Raw genomic sequence first — 22146 nt, 5'->3', positions numbered from 1 at the left:
CGAATTACGTGTTGGGTACGTAAAACAAGTTTTAAGTACAAAGACTCGTATTTGCCGTGAAAGTTTATAATAAAAAAACTTTTAATCGCTGTATTTGGCATTGAAAGGGTTTAAAAAGGTAAGTCTGTTTTTTGCGGGGGGGGGAGTAGAATATTATTTCATCACTAATGCAATAATGGTAGGTAGGTTTAAACCCTTTGGTTAAAACTGTGTGACGTGTTCAGGGTGAGAAAAGATAGGACACATTTTTATTCTATTTTCTCGTCCCATTTGATAGTATATAAAAACATTCAAAGAATTATAAAACCGTATCCTCATGACTTCCATAGACCGTTGTTATTTGTTTAAAACACGGTCAGGATATTTGGATATTATGTGCTAAAGGTGTTCCATCTTCTCCCGCCCCTAATATACAAGCAGTATATGAGGAACAACTGGTCACTAACTTACCCATAGGACATGCATGCTTTTATCATGTCCCTTGTTTGTGGTTCAATACACCGGGTGCTTTCCCACGTAACGAGAATCTGAATCCAACGAAGTGTAAAACTTTTCGGCGCGAAGGTAAAGCTATAAAGCACGCGACAGATAATGTTAGGTCTGTGACGTTGGTATTGTGTAGAAGGTAGGAGATATATTGTGACTATTGAAGATATAAGTTTGAGGCAAAATGAAGTTTAAATTAGCAATTGTAATTACAGCAGTTTTAATTCGAGGCGCTATCTACGTAATTGAAAACCGCGGTCAAATATCTAAAGCAATTCCTGCTCTTAAACCAGTGTTCACATTGATTGAACCCAATCCAGTTCGCCAAAGGTAAGTGAAGTTTCAATACGAGTGAAATTTAAATTCCAATCTTTATAGGCGCCGATACATTACCTTTTTCTTTATTTTTGTTTATAATGGGTTGGGGTAAAATAGTTCATGTTTCATTTCATTTTATCGACCAATTTGGTAGTAAAGAAACAATGTACAGAATTATACAACCGTGATATAATTGTTAAAAACACAACAAGGGAGGGTAGAGGGAAGATGGAACACATTTTAACTGTATTTTCTCGTCCCTTTTATTAGAAAACAAGGAACACTTAAAAAAATATAAAACTATATCCTATTTTAATATTCCGTGCTGAAAGTGTCCCATCTTCCCCACCCTACTATAATAAGAAATATGGGATACTATGTGCCAATGGCATCCATCTTACCCCACAACACTACATTACCTTTTTTGGGCAAATTAGGGAACCTAAAATTGTTTCGCCACCTGTAGGGTGTGAGGAACCGAAATTTGAAACTCTACCGTGGTAAATAGGCTATGGTTGGCGAGGTGCGCTTTATATTCATGGCGCAATAATTCCTAAAAGAGGAACTATAGACTCGATTATATGGGGCTGAAGGCGTTGAAAGCTGTTTATTCTGTACAGATTCGTCGAGAAACAAAGTGAGACTATTTCTAAACGAAGTACAAGCGACACAAAGGTAAAGTAATAAAGATAAAAATAATGGATCGTGTAACTGTGTTATTATAATACAAGGTTATAAAATTCATCTTAATTATAACAAAGGAATTATCGCTGTTACATCCGTATAGGTTACAAGTATTTTGTCACCAACGCCTATTAATTGCAAAAATATTGGACGTCCTACCAGATAAAGCGATTCCATATCGTATAGGATTGGTTAACTCACTTTAATTCTGACTTGTGTGGACAACAAATGTACAACGTTTATTAAAAACTTGGTCAAAGTAGATAAAAGAGTGGGGGAGATGGGACACCTTTTTATTCTATTTTCTCATCCCATTTGGTAGTAAACAAAAAACATTTAAAGAATTATAAAACCGTATCTTCACGACTCCCATAGATTGTTGTTAATTGTTTAAAACACGATCAGGATATTTGAATATTCTGTGCTAAATGTGTATCGTCTACTTTCCCACTCTACTATATGTATTACCACAACGCTCCCGGCCGTTATTATAAAACAGACCAAGCGATTGTAGGCACTTTACTTTGGCCGCTCTATTCATTATGTGGGCAATGTACAAATACTATGGGTTGAATTCATTGTCATGTAAAGTCATATAGCAGGATACACGAGATTCTGAATAGCGGGGGAAGTTCGTGGTAAACAAACACCCACATTCAAAGCAACGCAGAACCATGGCAGCTTTTGAATTTGATGTATAGCATATTGAAACTAAAACGACCTATACTTGTATATTATTGCTATAAAGGCAATAGTTAAACTAACCATTATTAACCTGCGTTTATACAGAAGGCAAATATGGAAGACTCGAAGCAAGATAGTAAGAAGACAAAAGTTGAAGGTATTTTGTGTTTAATGGTTGTCTAAAATGTCAGCCATATATATTACACTAAAAACCCACTCCAAAATGAATCACCTACTAATTTACACAAGCGGGCACGGGGTGTCTAATACAGGACATTCAAGTTATAACGACTGTCATTGCCCGTTATATGTGAGGATAAATAACTTCCAATCAAATTTATTGATGTTTGCTGAATGGTAATAAAAGTATATACTTACTACACACACAAAACAAACAGTTACTAAATAGAGCGGTACACAATTAGTTATTGATTTACTGAATTAAGCAAGATGTTTGTCAAAACATGGTTCACTTTTACAGTCAATTTGTGAATTAGGAATTGTTATTCCATGTTTTTACGAGTTCCTATAACTGTAGTAGTGTTTCACTGAATAGGTAACATCATGTGTGTATTATTGGTAGCACAGAGCTTCGTTATGAAGCCTATAGTATAGTAGGGTGGGGGAAGATTGGACACATTTTCAATTATTTTTTCGTCTTATTTGGTTGTAAACAAAAATCATTTAAAGAATAATAAAAAATTATCCCCACGACTCCCATAGACCGTTGTTAATTGTTTAAAACACGATCAGGATACTTGAATATTATGTGCTAAATGTGTCCCATCTTCCCCCACCCTACTATATATCTAAATAGTATAAGGTTGTATTATAAACTTTGTTTAACAGAAATACCAAAAGAAAAGAAGGCTGACCTGTTTGAAGACGTCTGCGGGAAAAGTGAGGTGACAGCCCCGCAAAATTTATCTCTTGATATGCTTCTGGATGGCGCCGACAAATTGACCAGTCATGGAGAGCAGAATGTCGTTACTTTTATGCAAAGATCAATGTTCTTATCAGCTGGAAGAAGTTTAAGTGGTAATCAAGGTGTAGAAGCAGAGAGAATGAATGAAAGGTTAAATGCTCTTGGTCAGGAAGTGGTCTTGTCATGTAATGGAGCAGATGGCAACGTCCTTAATGCGATAGAAAAAGTGAAAACGCTTCATATAAAACTTGTTCGGGAGGCGGAGGGTTCACTTCCAGCACCTATGCTCGGTAAGTACAGTTCTGAAGACCAGAACGAAGAGAATGAGAAGAAAAAGGTTGAAGAAATGAGAGAATTGAATGAACGACTGAACAAGGCATATTACGGCATGCTCTCTTGTGCTGCTGGGGAAGTGGAGACAATGCTTGGTTCTGCGCCTTGTCCATTCGCTCATGTAGATACCGGGCATCCAGCACTAGGTGACGCAAATCCACAGAATGCATTCAACAGTTTCTTATTGTTAGATCAAAAGAATAACGTTGAGGGGGTACGAAAATACTTCCAATGCTACGGTACACTGTTCAATGTAATCATGATGAACATAGGCCAGACTCAGTTGGTTGAAAATGCGAAAGAAGAGTCGACAAACTTTAACCTTCTTGATGTAGCTACTGATTGGAAGGCTTTTGCTCCAAATGGTTTGCAATTTAAAATTACTGAGCGATTTGTGGAAAAATTACACTTTGGTGACCAATTTGTTAAATTCCTTGATGATACAACAACCTCTCTATCCGAGGAAACAGAAGAAGCATTGGTGCAACAAGAATTACTTGCTAGAGTTAAATTTGTGTTCGGAGACACTTCTAATTTTAAGAAGAAAATTGAAACGACCACTTCCGGTTTGCAAAAATATTATAAGTCTAATGTTGGGTTATGTAGAAGTAAACTGCAACAGGACCTTGCGCAATTTGGAGTGTCCATCGCCCAAGAAAACCTTGGTTCTCCTGAGATCTTGAAGCGTTCCTTGTTTCATTCAATTCCAATGCTAATTCCACATCTTAAGATGTTAAGCGGTGACGTCGGAGAAGCTCTGACGTCATCAGCTGAGATATTGGGAGAATTTTCAAGCAAGGCGGTTCACAACTTACGCTACGCGGAGTCGCTTGTAAAAGAAGCAAAGTTAAAGCTGTATTTAAGAAGCGACGCCATCTCTGTACTTAGTAAGCTCACGGCTCAACCTATTATAGACGCAATTGGTAAGCAAGGGATTTTAGATTTCTTTCAGATTGGAATTGGCTTAAAAAGAGCACTGGAAGCATTTGTGCAAGGTGATGGTGAATCTAATCCTTCAGCAATCAATGCTTACTTGGAATCACGGTTTGACTGGCATTTGCATGGGGAAATATCATTCTTTCTGCAAGATTTCGAAGGAGCACGAGAATGCTTGAAAAGGGCCTTGAAAAGTACAACGGACAATCGAAAGTTGGCGGCTAGCAATGAACTGCTGGGAAAATCGTGGGTGCATTCGCTCAAATTCAGCAGCGCAAGCCGATGGTACGAAGAGGCCGTGAAACATCGCAGACAAGTGTTGGGTAAAGACCCAACAATCCGGTTAGAGCTGGCACAGTCTCTAAGTCTTCACGCTCAATGCTTAATTGAAATTAATACAGCAGAAGCAAAATCAAGGCTTAATGACGCGGTTAAAATCTATGAGGATCTGAAAGGAACATTGCCACAAGAGTGCTTAAAGGGTTTGGCAGATATAAAAGACTCGGAAGGCTGGATGTTTTACAAGGAAGGCCATTACGAAGCCTCCCTTGCGAGTTATCAAGAATCCAGGGATCACTACGATGGCTTCTACAAATCAGCCATCAACCATGATACAATAAAAGTCAGGAACGGGATGGCTTTATGCTACAAGAACTTGAAAAAGTAAGTACGATATGCTTACTTTAATCTAGCGCCGTTGTGCAGTACTTAGGCGCTTAATTGCATTGAACTTGTACGATGATTGGCGAATCCTTACCGATACATAGCGTGTGTATTCGTGGGCAAGACAACAAATATTGTATTTACCTGGTAAGAACGGCTGAACAGAAAAGTATAAAAACTCACTAAACCAAAACAACTTTTTCATTAGCTCGTTTTGTTACAGTTTCAAAGATGCATTGGAAACATACGAAGAGGTTTTGAAAATGAAAAGAGCATTGATAGGACGACAAGTAAGTAAAGTTTAAATCTATATCTTTTAGGCCTAATTATACGTTAATGTTTCGATATATATGACACTGATCCACAGCTTGGTTATATTTCTGGCCACGAAGGGAGAGTATATGTTTATATAAACGTGTTTGTCAAACGAAAATTAAATAAATTAAAACAGCAAAAAACGAATAGGTAACTAAACGGCAATTGTTTAAACCCGCTATGAATAAAACCAGACAAAATATACAAAGTTGAAAACACCAACATTTTTAGACACCTGACATTTATTTTTGCAAGTTACTTATTTTTATTTTTAACCACATTTTATTTACAGACTGCAGATGTGAACATAGCTTCGTACCTCCGGTTTATGGGAGATTGTAATAAGGAGCTTGGTAAGTATGAAGAAGCAGAAGCAAAATACAAGGAGTCGATTTCTGTTAGGAAATGTGCGCTGGGGTCGGATGGAGAGAAACGATGCAGTGTCGCAACAACCATGTGTAAGAAAGCATAGGAACTTGGGCAAGATATAACGCCGTGTGTGTTTGTATATAGCATTGCCAGCAGTCTGGGAGCTGGGAATAATATGTTGTTGGTATGTTGCATAGACGAAACTTCTGGGTTATAGCACTGGTATACCGCACCCCAACTGAACGAGGTGCATAAAATATGACCTCGTGGTATAAAGACTAATGTCGTTGCCCCGAAATGTTTCTCGCGGATAAATATACGTATAGTGGGGTGGGGGAAGATGGGACACCTTTAGCACAAAATATATAAATATCCTGGTCGTGATTTAAACAACGGTCTATAAAAGTCGCGAAGACAAGGGTTTATAATTTCTTGAATGTTCTTTATTTACTATCAAAGTGTACGGTAAAATAGAATGAAAAGGTGTCCTATCTTCCCCCATCCTACTATAATATAATTTCATTGCTCTATTATAAAGTAAACTGTATTAAACAGGCAAACTCTCCGATTTGTACATAAGAACAAGGGAGTGGGTACAAGCAGCCAGAACAGCCATGAAAGCGTTCAACCTCGCAAAGGGGGCATTTGTATTCAGGAATGGCCCGATTCTTATGGGCGATTCTGCCAAGCTGATGGTCAAGTCAGCGAACCGTGTAATGGAGACAAGTGATACAGGTAAACAGCGGCAAGTTAGTGTTGGAAACCTATAACGAAATCGCTTAATACAAAACAAAGTACGCGTCATTGGGCAAGTCACTTAACGGTGATTATTTGACCCAGTGGTCACTATAAGGTTCTCCAAATGGTCAGCCATTCATTTAAAAACTCCTCCGAAACATACACTCACAAAGTTACATACGTGGTAACTTATAAGCGGACACAAGATGTGTGAAACAGGACATAGGCATGGTATAGCTGTCGGGTAATCCTTTAGCTGGTGGCCACCTGAAATTTTGGTTTCAAAATGTTCCTTAGGTCTCACTGGTACTCATTGTATATTTTTTTTTTGAAAAAACTCGGGCGTTCGTGTCCAAAATTAACTTTGAAAGTGCGCGAAATCGTGCTGCGTCACCGTATTTTCCACATCAGCCGTTATGAATTAAACCAAGGTTGGATTATTACGTCATAGAATGCGTATTGTTACGTTTGATTCCTACGTTAAAACAGTGGGGAAAAACAAGGCTATACCGTCTTATAACGTATGTAATATACCACTATTGTGACGTAACAGACCGCGATTGTGACGTAATAAATCGTTAACCTTACGCAAATCAGACGAATTACGGTGACACAGCATGTTTTTGCGCATTTTTAAAGTTAATTTTCGACACGAACGCCCGACTTTTTTGAAAAAAAAATTAGACAGCAGGTATCAGTGAGGGCTATAGAACATTTTGAAACCAAAATTTCAGGTGGCCACCAGCTAAAGGATTACCTAGCTGTTGTTGGCCGTCACGCGAGGATATACGTTACGCTATTCTTATTCGTTCGTCGATAGCGCGTTTTAACCACTATATGTGGTAAACCAATTATGGTATAGTGTAGTGGTAGAAGAATTAATACTTTGAATGTTCTTTGTCTATACTACCAAATGGAACGAGAAATAGTATAAATACATGTCGCATCTATCCCCGCCCTACTATATATATGTTGGAATCATCTTGTATTTTTTGACACAGATGAGGCAGACGGTTTGGAAATGGAGGCAGTTTTAGAAATTCTCAAAGAAACGAAGATTGAGCTGGAAAAAGAAGAAGGGTTTGCGGAAGTTTTAACTCAACTTAAAGAAGCGGAGAATTCGCTTCAACAACGTTTTGCTGAACCCATGCAACAGTAAACGTTGTGGACGTTTTCGTCAAAGACTGACCACCATTTGCGGTGGTTATCAAACAATTTAAAGTCACAATATATACACATGTAGCTGTTGTACTGCCTGTGGGCGGAGTTCATTGAATGGATAAATGTTACTTATTTACCTTCGCATGGCGGGGTTTCCACAATAAATATGTAGCTTTGTCATTGACTTTTTTATGCTTTGCGTTAATAAGACTGACAATTTGGACAACCAGAAGGCCATAATACGCCTTAGACAGCATTGCATATTTTCATTAGAACAAATGCTATTGTTCTTTGAACTATAAGGGTGGGCTTTAATTATACAAAACACCTATAACCTGGTGCCGCAAAGTTAAGATTAGTTTAGTTTCGTCTCGTAGATGTATGGTGTACTATAAACTGTTAGAAATTGCTTACAGTTTTAAATCCTTTAAACGTAGGAATCTATATAACATGCTAAAATAAAGTGGGTTTACAAAGCAAAACCCTTCGACCATGGTACGTAATTAGAGTGTCTTTTAAGTTGACGGGGAATTCTATTCTATACAAAGAAAAATCCAAAACCCTATGTGGATTTAGTTTAGGAGTTACAATGAGGACCAACGCGGGAGGTATTGCCGTATATTGCACCACATTTCAGTTCACTCGAACGTGACATATGCCGACTACTCGACTAGAGTGAAAAAGGGAAACATAAAAACCTTTAGAAAAGAACGCCACTGGACTAGAACGTTATTGTGGGTGGGTGGGATAACGACAGTGTCGTGTTCCTGTTTACAGATTCAGGTTAAGGTAGATGTATGTCTCGCATATAGAAAAGAAAACGAATAGTTAGAGTATTTGTATTGCAGAAAACAAGTGTAAGTATTATATGTTAGTAGGCTTTAACGTGAATGCAATGTATTAAGAACTTTCACAGTATACTACTACGATATATGTTTTTGTTTGTGGCAAATGTATTTGTGTGAATGCTGGCAAGTTTTTAATTTAACTTGTGGCCTATCAATCACGGGCCTTTAATTGTCAAGTCGACATGCTGCGTACAAATAACCAAAACAATGAACATTAAATACGTTGTCAATTGTGTATGATTTCTTATAATTCCCTTTTAGCAGGGTTACATAATACATACGTTTATTCTATCGCAGACAGAAAGGGAACCAACACAGTGGGCGCCCGGTCCTATTATAGAACATTGATTCTTCACGTTTTGGCGCGGTGTATGTATATGAGCATGAGTTAGTATTGCGGAGATCGTTTGTTAATATACTCGGGAAAAGGCAAACCCACGCTATTCATGACACGGGTGTCTTGATTCATACACCTCGTGCCCGCTTATTTGCTGATAGTTTACAACATTCAGTCTACTGTAGTTAAAATGTCTAACAAGCATATTATATAGCAGGGTTGGGAAAGACGGGACACCATCAGCAAATAATATCCACATATCCTGACCGTGTTTTAAACAATTAACAACGTAAGTCGTTATGATTGGGTTTTGTATTTCTTTGAATGTTCTTGGTTTAATAACAAATAGAACGAGAAAATAGAATGAAAATGTGTCCTAACTTCCCAATCTTACTATATCTAATTCGCCAATTCAAACGTCCACTATAGCTCTATCGTTTCAGTTTTAACGATCCCGTTATAAATGTACAGATTCCTCTTATAATGACGGAAGCATCACAAAACACACAACCTTCAACGTCGGCCCGAGATAATACTAACCGCAGGTTGGCTTACAAGTTAACTAGGTTATACTTTAATTATAATACGTCGCCACGACCAATTGAGTATATAGTTAGCCATAACGTTGCAAATGTACCCCATTTATATTTCCAGTACCTTCGTTGTTTTATATATAGTAGGGTGGGGGAGACGGGACACCTAAATATCAAGATCTTGTTTAATATATAGTGGGGTGGGGGAAGATGGGACACCTTTAGCAAATAATTTCCAAGTATCCTGATAGTGTTTTAAACAATTAACAATGGTCTATGGGAGTCGTGGGGATATAGTTTTATAAATATTTGAATGTTCTTTGTTTACTGATAAATGGGACGAGAATATACAGTTAAAAGGTGTCCCATCTTTCCCCACCTTACTGTACATTAACATTACGGTCTATGGGAGTCGTGAAGATACGGTTTTACGATACTTTAAATGTTCTTTGTTTACTAACAAATGGGACGCGAAAATAGAATAAAAAGATGTCTCATCTTCAACTATTCTACATGGATGCAATCGTCTTTGGCGTACACGAACAGATTTAACCAACTAATAAAATATATATCGCGTTCCTGTAGAGCCTTTTACGCAATGCGAAAATAAAGCTTATATGCTACAGTATATCTGAAACGTAAACACTGTAATGGAATACCCCCACAATCGTATGCACTTTTTGACCGATATCGGCGCCTGTAAAAAAACCTAGCGATTTGCCACTTCAAACCTTTTATTTCACAGAAATGAAACACAATCAGGAATTGAAATGGATGTTCAAACTGGAGAAACCGTTTCCAGAATTACAGCGCAAGATGTTCATATTCATAATTACCAACGATCCAATGCTGTACCAGTTATACCACCATCTCCAGGTAGTTATTCCTAAAAACAAATAAATTTGACTACCGAAACCTAAAAGGTGAAGGTGTTTGAAGATAGGAATATTAATCTCTTAAGAATAGAGGAATTCAAAAATAGAAATTACGTCACATCAACATTATTAATTTGTTTTACCCAGTTATGACACCAGAAGAAGCAATAAGAAGGGTAATGGAAAACAATAGAAATCATATTGAAGGGGCATTAGATGTGATTGACAAGCACAATGTTGATCTAAGCCAAATACCAGTAGTTCACCCTTTGATAGAAAATACTTGGTTCTTTGGTGGTGAAGCTGCATTGGCTGATGAGGAATATAATCCATCTACATTCAATCGATATGTGCAAGCAAATATTCGTTTTGATCAGCTGCTTGAACAGAGGCATGAGTTTAAAAGAATGGCCATTATTGGTTACCCTGGCTCTGGCAAAACAACCTGTTCTCGTAGACTTGCTGAGAATGGTTCACTTTATTGCTTCCATTTAAAGTTCATGGATATGAACTACACTGAGAAATTGACTCTACAACAACTGCTGATAGACAACCAACACCCTGAGTTAACTCGTGAGGTATGTGACCTCGCATTTAGGTGGATATTAGACAACCAGGAGCAATGTGTCTTCATATTTGATGGTTATGATCAAGTAAGATGGTCAATTACAAATGCACCGCCTAAATGTCGCATTACAGATAAGCTTGAAGTTTCTGTTATTGTTGGGAATTTGTTTCAGAAACGTTTCCTTCAGCATTCAATGGTGATATTCACTTCCCGGCCCCACAGCTTGGTATCTCTTCACAAAAGTGTATGGCCTGATTTAACTGTGCATTTGTGGGAGTTTTCATATGATGACATGAAAAGGTTGTTCCGTGCTTTCGCTGGACACCGTGCTGAAGATATTTGGAACACGCTTGAATCATCTGCCCCACAATTAATTGGAATATGCCACAACCCACTCATGTTGCAATACACAATCATGGCTTGTTTAAACCCCTCCAGGCATGTGGGAGACATCATCACTATTACAAGAGTATTTTCCACTGTACTAGAAAACCTTGCACATTCTGAATACTCAAAGGCAGACAACAATATCTATGAAATAAGGGACCAGCTGTCTGTTATCGCTTACAAAGCAACAAGTGAAAAGAAGGTTGTAATAAGTCATGAAGATCTCTTAACACAAGATCTGGATATCAAAAAGGTTCAAGATTTAGTGATTGTCACACCTGGATACAAAGGCATTGGAAGCAGAATATTCGAAGGCGAGTTAAAGGTTTACTTCACGCATCAGTGCACACAGGTTCATAAACTTTGGCTACCTTATTTAAAACTAACTTTTTTTTAATGTCTATGCCTGTCTTTACTTACTTCACTATACTGTCAATAAAACATGGTTATTTAAACAGAAAACTATAATGCCTATATAATTTCGCCCACTGGTAAATAAAAACATTAATTTATATATTATATTACGCCTGGTAGCATGAGCAGCAGAATAAAAAGTTATGAATTACTGGTTTTAACAAGCTATTCCGATATATAGGAGTATTTGACAGCGTGGTACATTAAATATCACATGGGAGTTGAAGAGTTTTCTGAATTCTGTCAAAACAAACTATTTACTGGACACTGGTCAACTGTTCGCAGATTCCTCTGTGGGTTGTTGGTTGACGATCAAACAACAACTCATAGGACAGGTACACTAACTTTTACATACTATATGATAAGTAATGATATAGCAATATATATGTATAAACTATAAAAACACGGTCTTTACCTCAAACTCAATAACAGTTAAACTTTACAGGCGGTTTGTCAGTTGCAGATATTGCACGAAAACGCCAGGTATTATTGGAGAAGCTTATACCCCAAACAACAATGAACACAGACGACTTGCAAAATCCAGGTTTCATATAAATAAACAGTCCTATAGTTATATCTAGAGTTAGAGGACTCTGGTCATATCTAATCTTACCTTTAACTTGCACATAGCCAGCACTTCTAACGCAGCAGTAACGTTTCTTTATTCCAGGTCATTATCAAATTGTTAATCACAATGTTCGAGAACGATTCACTCTTTTCAAATCACAATTGGGCGACGTTCGGGAATGCAACAATGATAACGTCACAGAGCAGGCGGTTCGCGAATTTCCCGCCCACCTTATTTTCACAGGGATTCGATTCACAACTAGCGAAGCATTTGCGTTGGGGTACGTTATGAAAAAAGTCAGAAAAACTATAACACGCCTTGAGCTACATACATGTTACTTGACGTCAGACCAATTTCGCCATATTGCTGATGGAATTAAAGCTATGCCTGGATCTGTAAGTACATACAAAGCTTAGGAATGTCAAGGACCTTTTTAATACGTGTTTGAATATAATTATAGATCGAGACTTTGATTTTAATCAGCAACACGTTAGCTTTCAATGCTGTCGATGCAATTTGTGGAATTCTACCAAAAATTACAAAATACTTTAAAATGTGGGAAGCGTTTATTGACGATGACCAAGAACCTGCAGATTTGTATGGTGACGATATAAGTCGGGTGCAGGACGCTCTGGATGCCATTCCGAATACGGTAGGTTTTATGTGTGTTGTGAATTTAAAATGTCCATAATTAAACAAATCTCTTTACGTAAGTTTAGATCGTTAAATTAAACAAATATAAGCAAGTTTGCTGCTTTCCCGTAAATGCTTCTCTGAATAGTTTAATGTTTAGATGGAACGTGGAAACTGACTTGGTCATATAGGTCGCATACGTCATCATCACTATACGTCACGTCGCCGCATATTTACAATGATGATTTGAACTTACTGATACTTTAACAACTATTACCGCTATTAGTTATAAACGTTTTCTAATTTACAGAACTTAAAAATCTACACTTCACGAGACAGGATCTTACAGAAGCAAAATACATCGACGTCTACCTAAGTCACAGCCTATTAGAAGATATTGCAATCACTGCTTTTAATGTAATGTTACGAAGACTTACCTTTTGTTAACACTTGAACGTGTCTAAATATTACCTTGCGATTACCTATATGCATTTGGATTAAGCGAACAAATAGTATGTATGAACACACAGTTTGTATGACGTGTTGAATGAATGTAACTTATTTATCCTCGCGCTGCGGGGCAACAACGGTTGTTAGAGCACGTGTGTTCTGTTTCATATACGCCCACTTATAAGTCACCACGTATATACCTGATTTGCATTTTCTGAATGATTAACAATTTGGACAAGCCATTCGTTACCACTGTTTTGTTGTCTTAAACTCGTCCCCAAAGAACATACGTTGATCGTAGTGGTAGCACCGAGGCTTGAATCTCATACCCTTTGGTTAATAGGTCAGCACTGTAACCACTGTACTAAACCAAACCACCAACGCAGTTTTGCCTATTCTGTTGTAATCATATTTAACACGCGAGTTTATTCAGATTGTACCTGGTAAAATACAAAGACACAATATAAAACAACTGTAATAATCTGTCTTATATACAACACTACAAGTTTCTAAAGAATCATGAATTTTTGGTGTTGCCACCAAATTTACAAACTTTATAAAAAATACTTAAAAATATGGGCAACACTGTTTACCACCCCACCAGCTTATGAGGTTGGTATGAACTGTTCAACTCTCTCTAGCAGTGCTTCCGAGTAACCAGGACTGTAGTAACGAACAATTTCCTCAGGGAAGCAGTTGTTAATAGAGCTGATATATTCATGAAGTGCAGAGCCAGGGTCACATTTGATTTCTTGGACCTTCTTGAGACCACCGCTTGTAACGAAGATACGCCGAGCCTTGCTGTCATGGGGAAGTACCTAACATAGGAACAAGAAATGGTACAACGCTAAAGATGAAGTCATTTTTTTTTGCAAAACAAGAATCGGAGTTTGCGAAATCTTGTTTTATATTACAACACAAGATCTGACCTCTGTTACAGATTGTAATTTTAGTTGAAAATCTATCTCTAGCTCGCTTAAGACTTATTATGTGCATATATTATTTCTCCTCGGGTGACTGAGCAACAACAGTCTTTATAACACAAGTGTTTTGTTTCATACACCTTGTGCCCGCTTAGAAGTTACCACTTATGTAACTTATTTATCCTCGCCTGGCTGGGCAACGCTAGTAGTTATACCATGGTCCATGGGTGTTGTGTTTCATGCCCACTTACGAGTTACCAGACTTGCACCTGTGGATAATTATAACAACCCTCACCTTGCTGTATTGCCCAACAACATGTTTCAATACATTAGCAGGAGCATCGTGTAATAGTGGCTCAAGTGCTTGAAGATGAACGCATTTTTGAAGGATGTTCTTCAAGGCTTTCTTGGACTAAAACAAGCATAATTGTTACTGAGGTAAAGTGACTTTTTACAAGCAAGGGAAAATTATATTTAGAATGTTGGATACGAATAAAAAACAAAGTAAATCTATACTACTGTATTATGAACGGATTGAGGATAATGAGCCAACTGAACCTGATCCCAGGTCCCTAGTGTATGTCAGTTTAGGTCCTGAAGTTTAGGACTTAGAGAAAAATAAAAAAAATTGCAGACAAGAGTTTGCCATGTCTGTATTATATAAGCTTTAATTTAGTTTACATTTAGCGTTTAGTGTACAGCTTTACTTTACTTGATTTAGTGTACGCTTAATTCAATGTAAAGCTTAGTTACAATTACTAGTATAATAATGTCCTTGGTTTCCCCCTAATTAACTGTACAGCTTAGTTGTAACTATTACCTTAATTTGGAGATCTTCGGAGCTACTTGCAGCCAAGTAAAGTTGTAGAAGTCTAGGCAAAACATTAGCCACAGCAACTGCCTTTGCATGCTCAGGGGTATGACGACCTATTTGTCCCAAGGACCAACCAACAGCGGCCTTAATGTGATCCTCGCTCTCTTCAGCAAGAGTTATAGCAAGTTGATTTACTCCCTGAAGTTATAAGTTTACTTTATAAGCAAATAAAATAAAACTTTTTTTGCCAAGAGATGGGCATAGCATGTTGTATTGACTTCTAAAAAGCTGTTGCAGCAACTTGTTTAGTAAAAACATTTTGATGTCTCCATGATAAAGTTGACAATGTCAAAACATTGCTCTAAATAGGATTGTGGCAAGATTTTATTGGATGTACATGGCCATGGTGCATGATTTTCAATAAAATATCCTGTTATTCTGTTACCCTACTAGATCAGGGTCAGTTTCACAGAGTTTATCACATTAACTACAAGACTTACCTTTGAAACAATAACAGCCATAGCCAAGTTATCTGAGTGAGCAGCAATGTAACCAAGTGTCATGACACCAGGTAGACGAACATTACCCTTCGATTCACCAACGTAATCTACAATGGCTGCCACTCCACCAGCGTTTACTATGAGCTGTGCAAGCTGTGGAACAACAAGATGTGTCATGACTTAACTGTAAGTGGTTTAAAATATAAATTATGGCAATCAAAAGCAAAAGATTGGTAGTAAATTAACTAAGCTATCTTTAACGAGGAGACAGCATTTTGTTGTGGGTTGGAGCAATTATTGTTAAGGGCAAACACACTCACAATGGTTGCAGCGTTAAGCCTTGAATATGTAACCTCTTGGCTAAGGGCAGAGGCACGAACCACTATGCTACAGTGCACTAGAATTAACAGCTACAGTTACCTATATATTGTGTCACAGTTCTCTATAATTTTATATTGGAAACTCGTAAGCTGGCATGAGGTGTATGAAACAGAACACTCATTTAACGATTGTTGTTTTCCGGCCATGCGAGGATAAAGTAAGTTACATTCATTCATTCAGAGGTAAAACATTATAGGCTCCTCACCTCTGGTGTATGTTTAGCGATCTCCCTGATCAAAGTGGCGACATTCTTCCTCACATATTCATCTGGATCCCTGAGACAAGTAAGGACGGCTGGGAAGATCTCGGCTTCAACCACCATCTCTGACAGATCCACTGAATGCTTCGAGATTTGGCTCAATGCTGAGAACACTTGACGCTGGTCGGGAAAGTTAGGTTTTAATGATGATATCTCCCATTAAAGTTGCAAAGAACAAGTTAATGTTATAAAAAGAGAAAATTCAAAAAAAGATTAACAGGCCAGAACCAAACACAATTTTTTCTACGGATTTAAATCCGAGTTGACCTATTATCTGTGACACTTTTATTACTTAAAGTTTAGCAATAGGTTGTTAGAGTTTAGGATTTAAAACCATCGGCTTGGAACATGAACTATGTCATTCACTAATCTTATGTGCTCATTTATTACAGCTATGTTCTTAATACCTTAAGTTTAGCATCAGGGTTAAGAATCATCTGAGCAAGATGTGCGATGGCTCCCGCATCCACAACAGTTTGTGCAAGCTCCGGACTATGTTTGCACACGTCACTAAGGGCTGACGCTGAGATTCTTTTTAAAGATAACTCCGGTTCTTGAATACAAAGCACAAGCAAAGGGACGGCCCCGGCGTCCACAACAGCTTGTGATAATTCTGGAAACAAATAAAGTATTCTGTATTGTGGACCACCTTTACTACAACGCATTTTGCGTGTTTTTCAAACCGACTTCTAGCTAATACGTTTTATGTCGCAACCCCTACATTTTTATAAAATCGACGCCACTGATTGTGGGAATGACTTTGTTGCCAGAATCAGTGGTATAACAGTTGTGATAAATGCAAGCTTAACAAAAAAGTTGTGCACGGACATAGTTGTCAAACTTTCGTAAACATAGGGAAGCTTGTGATACTTAAATACACAATCTTTTAGCCAAGATAATGTCATCTCTATAACTGGTAATTCTACAGGCCTATATCTTTCTTGTTACGAGGCATAAACTTAAGCCGGACTTCCTAGCGACCTAGCATGTGGGCAATAACAATAAAGATCCAAACTTGTTTAGTCACAAGAAATAAAGATCCTTAATGATGTAACAACCTGCATTATGACGCGCAATATAACCAAGTGCCCATGCTGCTGATTCCTTTACACCGGGATCAAACTCTTCAAGACAGATAACCAAGGCATCCAGGGCTCCACAATCAACCACTGATTGTGCAAGTTGTGGGGAGTGTTTGGCTACAGCTCGAAGAACAAACGCGGCAGCTTTCTTGTAGAATCTCTGTGGAGAAAAGTACATTTTAATGAGACAATTTAAAGTTAAGAGTAATAAGTTGTCATTTAAAAAAAATATTAAAAATTATGCAATGTTAGTTAAACCTGAGGACAATAACACGTAAAAACGCAATAACGTGTAAAATGGAAAGTTTTGATCATGAAATGACAAAATAGGAGAGGTACTTTTTGTTTTAAGGCAATTTTACAAATCCATTTGCAAATAAAAAAATAGGTAAAACATCTGAAAAAGGGTGGCTCTGATAAATCATATACATTAATTCTATAAAGATATTGGGCCATGCAGAAATTGTAGGTGGTAAAAGGCTGTTAGCAAGCAGGTGTATGTTAGAAACAATTGAGACATCTTACATTTTGTTCGGCCAATGAGTAAACCAATTGCGGTAGAATATCTCCTTTGACTACAGCTTCTGCCAAGTCATCATTATAATTAGCAAGTCGTCCTAAAGCGAGGGCTGCCGTTTGTTGTACAGTTGGTACCACATCAAGGAGAAGTGGTCTCAATAATGACATAACACCTTCAAGTATAAAATGTGGTTTGTTAAGCTGTGTATGTTGGTTAACTTAAAATATGGTAATATGTAAACTTTGGCCTACATCCAAGGTCTCAGACATTGCCTGAACTGTGGGACCTCACACGTATGAAATATCTGGCTTACCATAGAATTATTTAGTAGAAATAATATATTAACTGTTTTTATTTTTCAGTCGTTTTGGTTGTTGTATTTACCTGCATTTTGTAAAGTTTCAATATTCTGAGGTCTGGTGGACAACTCTGCAATTGTTTGAACGAATTGAGTTCTGGACTTCTGGTATTGCTCAAACACTGTTAAAATTAAGATAATGTTATTGTTTTACAAAATATAAAATTTTCTATTTTTGTCTTAATTTTTTTTTCAAATTTTATTGTTTCTGCAGTTTGTACAAAACATTTGCTTCGTAAATTGACATAAAAAAATACAAACACTTACCTTGTAAAACTTGCCGTTGGCTCATCTTGGCAGTTTAAATGTAATCTTAAAATAATATGCCTGTCGGCTTACAAAATGTTCTAGCGTTCTCAGAAATTTCGTTTCGCAGGACTCAAAATACATAGGTGGTTACCTAGCAACAAGCTTAAAGGGAGACCTTCGTTTTAAAAGGGTAATAGAGATAACATATACAGAATAATATTTTAAATTTGTTTTTTGTTTATACATAGATACTCTAATGGTTTATAAACTTAACCAGAACATATTTTTTTTTAAAAAAAACAAGTTACTAGTCAAGTTGCTATAATGTGCTTAAACAAATTGGTCCTGGCCAAAATATTTGGCGTCATTGTTGGGTGAGTCGCCAGCAGTCTTTATTATGTATTTACTTAAAACAAAGTAGATTAAAAAAAACACAGCTTTGATTGTTCGAAACTATTATTCAACTATGGTAAACAAAAATGTTTATTATAGTATAGTAAACAACACTTGACAGGTACAAGTTCCTGGCCCAGTAATTGCAGCGGAGCTAAATAAAAATATCGTTTCATTCATTCATTCATTCATTCATTCATTCATTCATTCATTCATTCATTCATTCATTCATCGTGTATGTTTTTCAAACGGACTGTAGAATTGTGGTTTATAATCTTTTTTGATGTATGCGGTATGTCCAAAGCAGACTATTCGTGCTGTTTACCAACGTTCTGGCTGTGCGGCTGGTAACATTTCTCTGCGTTGAACCTCGTCGGCCGGTTAGCTCAGTTGGTTAGAGCGTCGTGCTAATAACGCGAATGTCGCGGGTTCGATCCCCGTACTGGCCATTTCTGCCTCGATAGCTCAGTTGGGAGAGCGTTAGACTGAAGATCTAAAGGTCCCTGGTTCAATCCCGGGTCGAGGCAATGTATTTTGCCGTAAATATATAACGAGTTCATTAAATATTCTAATATTCATTTTGCATGCGCCGAAATTCCACAAAATTACGGGTTGGAGTGTTGGGTACGTTGATAAACATCATAACGAACTGGAGTTGACATTATTGCAGACGACTGATTCAACCCGTTACTTGTACCAGCAACCACGAAGCACAAAGTAAAGTATATAGGGGGGCGAATGCCGGTGAAATTAAGATCTTATCATAACCGAGTTACGAGACTTAACTCATATAAAGCAGAGGTTTAAGAAACACGATACTAAGCCTCGCCCAAGTTATGTACCAGACATCTGGTTAACTAATTTAATTTCTCACGCATTCGCGTGCAAATGAAGCAATTTGCGATATTGTGACGTCAATTTGAGATCTTATCGATAACGTCACAAAGATGCAAGGGACAATAACGTATTATGACGAAAATTCTGGAACTCGATTTAAGATTGACAGCGAAACCTTGTAGGGTTAAAAAATGTGAATTTGGCTGTTTTGAACTTGACTTATTTATCCTCGCGTGGCAGGAGAACGAGCGTCGTTATAGCACGGGTGTTCTGTTTCATACACCTCGTATACCCGTTTATTTACCACGTATGTAATTTTGTGGTTGATTGTTTTCTTTTCCTTTTCATAATTAACCCATGTATAACAGCAACTACCGGGGCAAAAACAGATTATATTTACTATAAACAAAACTTCGATAGTAGTACCATTGAAAATGTATAACCTTTCAAGTATAGGCTTAATGAAATACTTGTTTAGATTATCGCGTGACCAAGAGCTGGTGCAGAATATTAATTTTACCAGAATATCAAAGACTGATAAGGTCTTGAACCCTGATGCTGCTTTTAGAAAATACCGACGTGGAAAAGAATAACCGCCTATGAGTATTTAGAAGGAAAAGTAATCCAATAACGTTTAATCTTTTAGCACGAAATTTATAAAATCTTTCTCTATAAAAGAATTCACGTTTCAGGGTCAAAATCTGACCAATAATCTTGTCTTAGCCTTTCTACAAATGTCGCTATGAGTGCCACGCTATCTCCTGTCAAAACCTTCCGTTTTAGTTCACTGCAAGGTCGTATATATAATCCCCACGCCCAATAAAGCAGGCAGGTGTTTTAAACATACATGGAATATCCGCTGACGCCATTGAACTAAACTTAAACTGAAATTAAAACGTTTCCCAAATACACATATAGTAAGGTGGGAAAAGATGAGACACCTTTTCATTCTTTTTCTCGTCCCATTTGGTAGTAAACAAAGAACATTCAAAGAAAAACCATATCCTCGCGACTCACATGGACCGTTGTTAATTGTTTAAAACAGGCTCAGGATATTTTATCGATTAAGAAATATAGGATATTATGTGCTAAAGGTATCCATACTACCCCACAGTACTATAACTGTCTCTTCGTGATTTAAAGGGCGTTGTTAATTGTTAAAACACGATTCGGAAATATTGGGTATATGAGGGTGGAAGATGGGACACCTTTAGTACATAATATCTAAATATCCTGATCGTGTTTTAAACAATTAACAACGGTATTTGGGAATCGTGAAGATAGGGTTTTATAATTCTTTGGATGTTTTTGTTTACTACCAAATGGGACGAAAAATAAAATGAATATGTGTCACATCTTCCTCCGCCCTACTATATTACGTGTTAACGGTATCCATCTTTCCCACAGCAGTATCTACATATAGTAGGGTGGGAGAAGATGGGACACCGCTTTATTCTATTTTCTCGTCCCATTTGGTAGTAAACAAAGAACATTTAAAGAATTAGTCAACCGTATGCTTATGACTCCGAAAGACCGTTGGTATTTGTTTAAAACACGATCATGATATTTGGATGTTATGTGTTAAAGGTGTCCCATCTTCCCCCACTCTACTATATTGAACATTAAGGCTGTCGGATTGCGTGCAAGGACGAGATACGAAACTGGAACTCGTGCGTGAAGCTCTGGCTATCGTGTATAAGCTAATGGTGTGAACGCTATAACATTGTGAAGATATTGTATATATGGGAAACCTAACACCGCCATGACATTCACCTTTGTAGGTGAGAGGTCACGAGCAGTACTAGTGACGTCATAGTATAGGTGTTTCGTTTAAAACAGCAAAAATATCGCGGATACCCCAATTTTGGAGTGGGTAAAACAAGCTATTGCGGTTTGAGTAAGGTTAAACGTTTGTCATTGAAATACCGAGAACGGTAAATAATAAGCTTTATTTAAACGAAACTAGGTCAGGAATTTTGAGGTCATTGAATAAAATACGATTTGTTGTCATAGAACATTTTTATCGCAACTATGTCTATACACAGTGTACGGTTGATGTACAGGTTCCAAACTTTGAAACGTTATATTTATTACAAAATAATCGTTTTAAAGACAATGCGATAAACATTTTTGTTGGAGGCGTAAGCATATACGGTTATGTGAACGCTGTAAATGTTTTTTGTTTTCTACCAAATGGGCCAAGAAAAAAAAACTAAAACACGAACCATCTTACCCGAACTTAATATAATTAAACTTAAATGCAATATATCTGTGCCATAAGCCTTTACAATCCATGTTCCAACATTCCGCAAAATCCTAATATTTCTTCGTGTAGGTTTCACGCAATGTTATATTATAGTAAAAACACCTGTGTCATACAACAGACCTTGCCGTTCAAAATCGCGTTAAAGTTACAAGCAATATAACTCTGCTATCAAATAGAAATCATACGCATTTGTTTGTCACGCGTTTTAAACCGAGGCAGCGTGAAACTTTGAGACATTCGACCATCTGGCCCCGGAACGTAAATTTGCAATAAACCAGATTTTTGACATTATTTTATCAAATGAGACGTCAGTCTTTATAAGCAGATACGGTTAAATAC

The 22146-nt window shown here is 37.3% G+C and overlaps 4 protein-coding genes and 2 non-coding genes across 15 annotated transcripts in view; 4 read left to right on the top strand and 2 right to left on the bottom strand.

Annotated features, from left to right (window-relative positions):
* Nucleotides 1–12321, bottom strand: part of LOC149730590 (exocyst complex component 1-like) — a 29175-nt gene extending 16854 nt beyond the window's left edge. The window contains exons 1-2 of one of the 2 annotated variants that reach the window (XM_089885599.1): nt 12188–12314; nt 451–570 (exon numbers count right to left, since the gene is read on the bottom strand). The gene's annotated coding sequence lies outside the window, so the exon portion shown is untranslated. Of the gene's footprint in view, nt 1–450; nt 571–12187 lie in introns of both variants that reach the window. The other variant, XM_089885600.1, reaches the window with a different exon arrangement.
* LOC149730591 (uncharacterized) lies at nt 555–7792 on the top strand. Of its 2 annotated transcripts, XM_089885598.1 has the most exons (9): nt 555–625; nt 702–816; nt 1425–1479; nt 2278–2329; nt 3022–5029; nt 5253–5319; nt 5637–5802; nt 6269–6448; nt 7453–7792. In XM_089885598.1, exons 4-9 carry the CDS (start codon nt 2287–2289, stop codon nt 7608–7610), a joined length of 2622 nt encoding a protein of 873 aa, XP_089741724.1. In that variant the 5' UTR covers nt 555–625; nt 702–816; nt 1425–1479; nt 2278–2286; the 3' UTR covers nt 7611–7792. The 2 variants fall into 2 exon arrangements, with proteins under 2 accessions (XP_089741724.1, XP_089741723.1); XM_089885597.1 differs by having other exon boundaries at nt 561–816.
* Nucleotides 8045–13697, top strand: LOC149730589 (uncharacterized). Of its 8 annotated transcripts, none has more exons than XM_089885617.1 (11): nt 8045–8469; nt 8758–8829; nt 9012–9086; nt 9269–9342; nt 10076–10206; nt 10353–11512; nt 11756–11909; nt 12032–12118; nt 12245–12537; nt 12603–12794; nt 13086–13697. In XM_089885617.1, exons 4-11 carry the CDS (start codon nt 9281–9283, stop codon nt 13149–13151), a joined length of 2145 nt encoding a protein of 714 aa, XP_089741743.1. In that variant the 5' UTR covers nt 8045–8469; nt 8758–8829; nt 9012–9086; nt 9269–9280; the 3' UTR covers nt 13152–13697. The 8 variants fall into 8 exon arrangements, with proteins under 8 accessions (XP_089741743.1, XP_089741741.1, XP_089741740.1 ...); XM_089885610.1 differs by having other exon boundaries at nt 8286–8469; nt 9015–9086; nt 12020–12118; XM_089885609.1 differs by having other exon boundaries at nt 8286–8469; nt 12020–12118.
* LOC149730588 (sperm-associated antigen 6) lies at nt 10047–18489 on the bottom strand. The gene is made up of 11 exons (XM_089885636.1): nt 18330–18489; nt 18089–18184; nt 17710–17876; nt 17161–17344; nt 16510–16715; nt 16049–16222; nt 15463–15615; nt 14969–15160; nt 14444–14560; nt 12188–14043; nt 10047–10216 (listed from the first exon to the last, which is right to left on the bottom strand). Exons 1-10 carry the CDS (start codon nt 18352–18354, stop codon nt 13831–13833), a joined length of 1527 nt encoding a protein of 508 aa, XP_089741762.1. The 5' UTR covers nt 18355–18489; the 3' UTR covers nt 10047–10216; nt 12188–13830.
* Nucleotides 18490–19079: 590 nt separating this feature from the next.
* Trnai-aau (transfer RNA isoleucine (anticodon AAU)) lies at nt 19080–19153 on the top strand. Its single transcript has one exon. It is a non-coding gene; the product is annotated as a tRNA-Ile (tRNA).
* A 5-nt stretch (nt 19154–19158) lies between these two features.
* Nucleotides 19159–19231, top strand: Trnaf-gaa (transfer RNA phenylalanine (anticodon GAA)). Its single transcript has one exon. It is a non-coding gene; the product is annotated as a tRNA-Phe (tRNA).
* The last annotated feature ends 2915 nt before the right edge of the window (nt 19232–22146 follow it).

Source organism: Ciona robusta, chromosome 9 (genome assembly GCF_009617815.1).
Source record: "Ciona robusta chromosome 9, ASM961781v2".
Lineage (NCBI taxonomy): Eukaryota > Metazoa > Chordata > Ascidiacea > Phlebobranchia > Cionidae > Ciona > Ciona robusta.
This window is presented reverse-complemented; position numbering and strand designations above follow the sequence as displayed.

What these genes read in the sequence shown, in the direction of transcription:
- LOC149730591 (XM_089885597.1), top strand. Translation starts at nt 671, where the DNA reads ATGAAGTTTAAATTAGCAATTGTAATTACAGCAGTTTTAATTCGAGGC. An exon ending in GAAGTACAAGCGACACAAAG is followed by an intron (nt 1,480 to 2,277) that starts GTAAAGTAATAA and finishes GCGTTTATACAG; the next exon opens with AAGGCAAATATGGAAGACTC. An exon ending in AATGGAGACAAGTGATACAG is followed by an intron (nt 6,449 to 7,452) that starts GTAAACAGCGGC and finishes TTTTTGACACAG; the next exon opens with ATGAGGCAGACGGTTTGGAA.
- LOC149730588 (XM_089885636.1), bottom strand. Translation starts at nt 18,354, where the DNA reads ATGAGCCAACGGCAAGTTTTACAAG. An exon ending in ACTCATTGGCCGAACAAAAT is followed by an intron (nt 17,345 to 17,709) that starts GTAAGATGTCTC and finishes TTTTCTCCACAG; the next exon opens with AGATTCTACAAGAAAGCTGC. An exon ending in ACCCTGATGCTAAACTTAAG is followed by an intron (nt 16,223 to 16,509) that starts GTATTAAGAACA and finishes TTTCCCGACCAG; the next exon opens with CGTCAAGTGTTCTCAGCATT.
- LOC149730589 (XM_089885615.1), top strand. Translation starts at nt 9,281, where the DNA reads ATGACGGAAGCATCACAAAACACACAACCTTCAACGTCGGCCCGAGAT. An exon ending in CGAGATAATACTAACCGCAG is followed by an intron (nt 9,343 to 10,075) that starts GTTGGCTTACAA and finishes TTTATTTCACAG; the next exon opens with AAATGAAACACAATCAGGAA. An exon ending in TGGATGCCATTCCGAATACG is followed by an intron (nt 12,795 to 13,085) that starts GTAGGTTTTATG and finishes TCTAATTTACAG; the next exon opens with AACTTAAAAATCTACACTTC.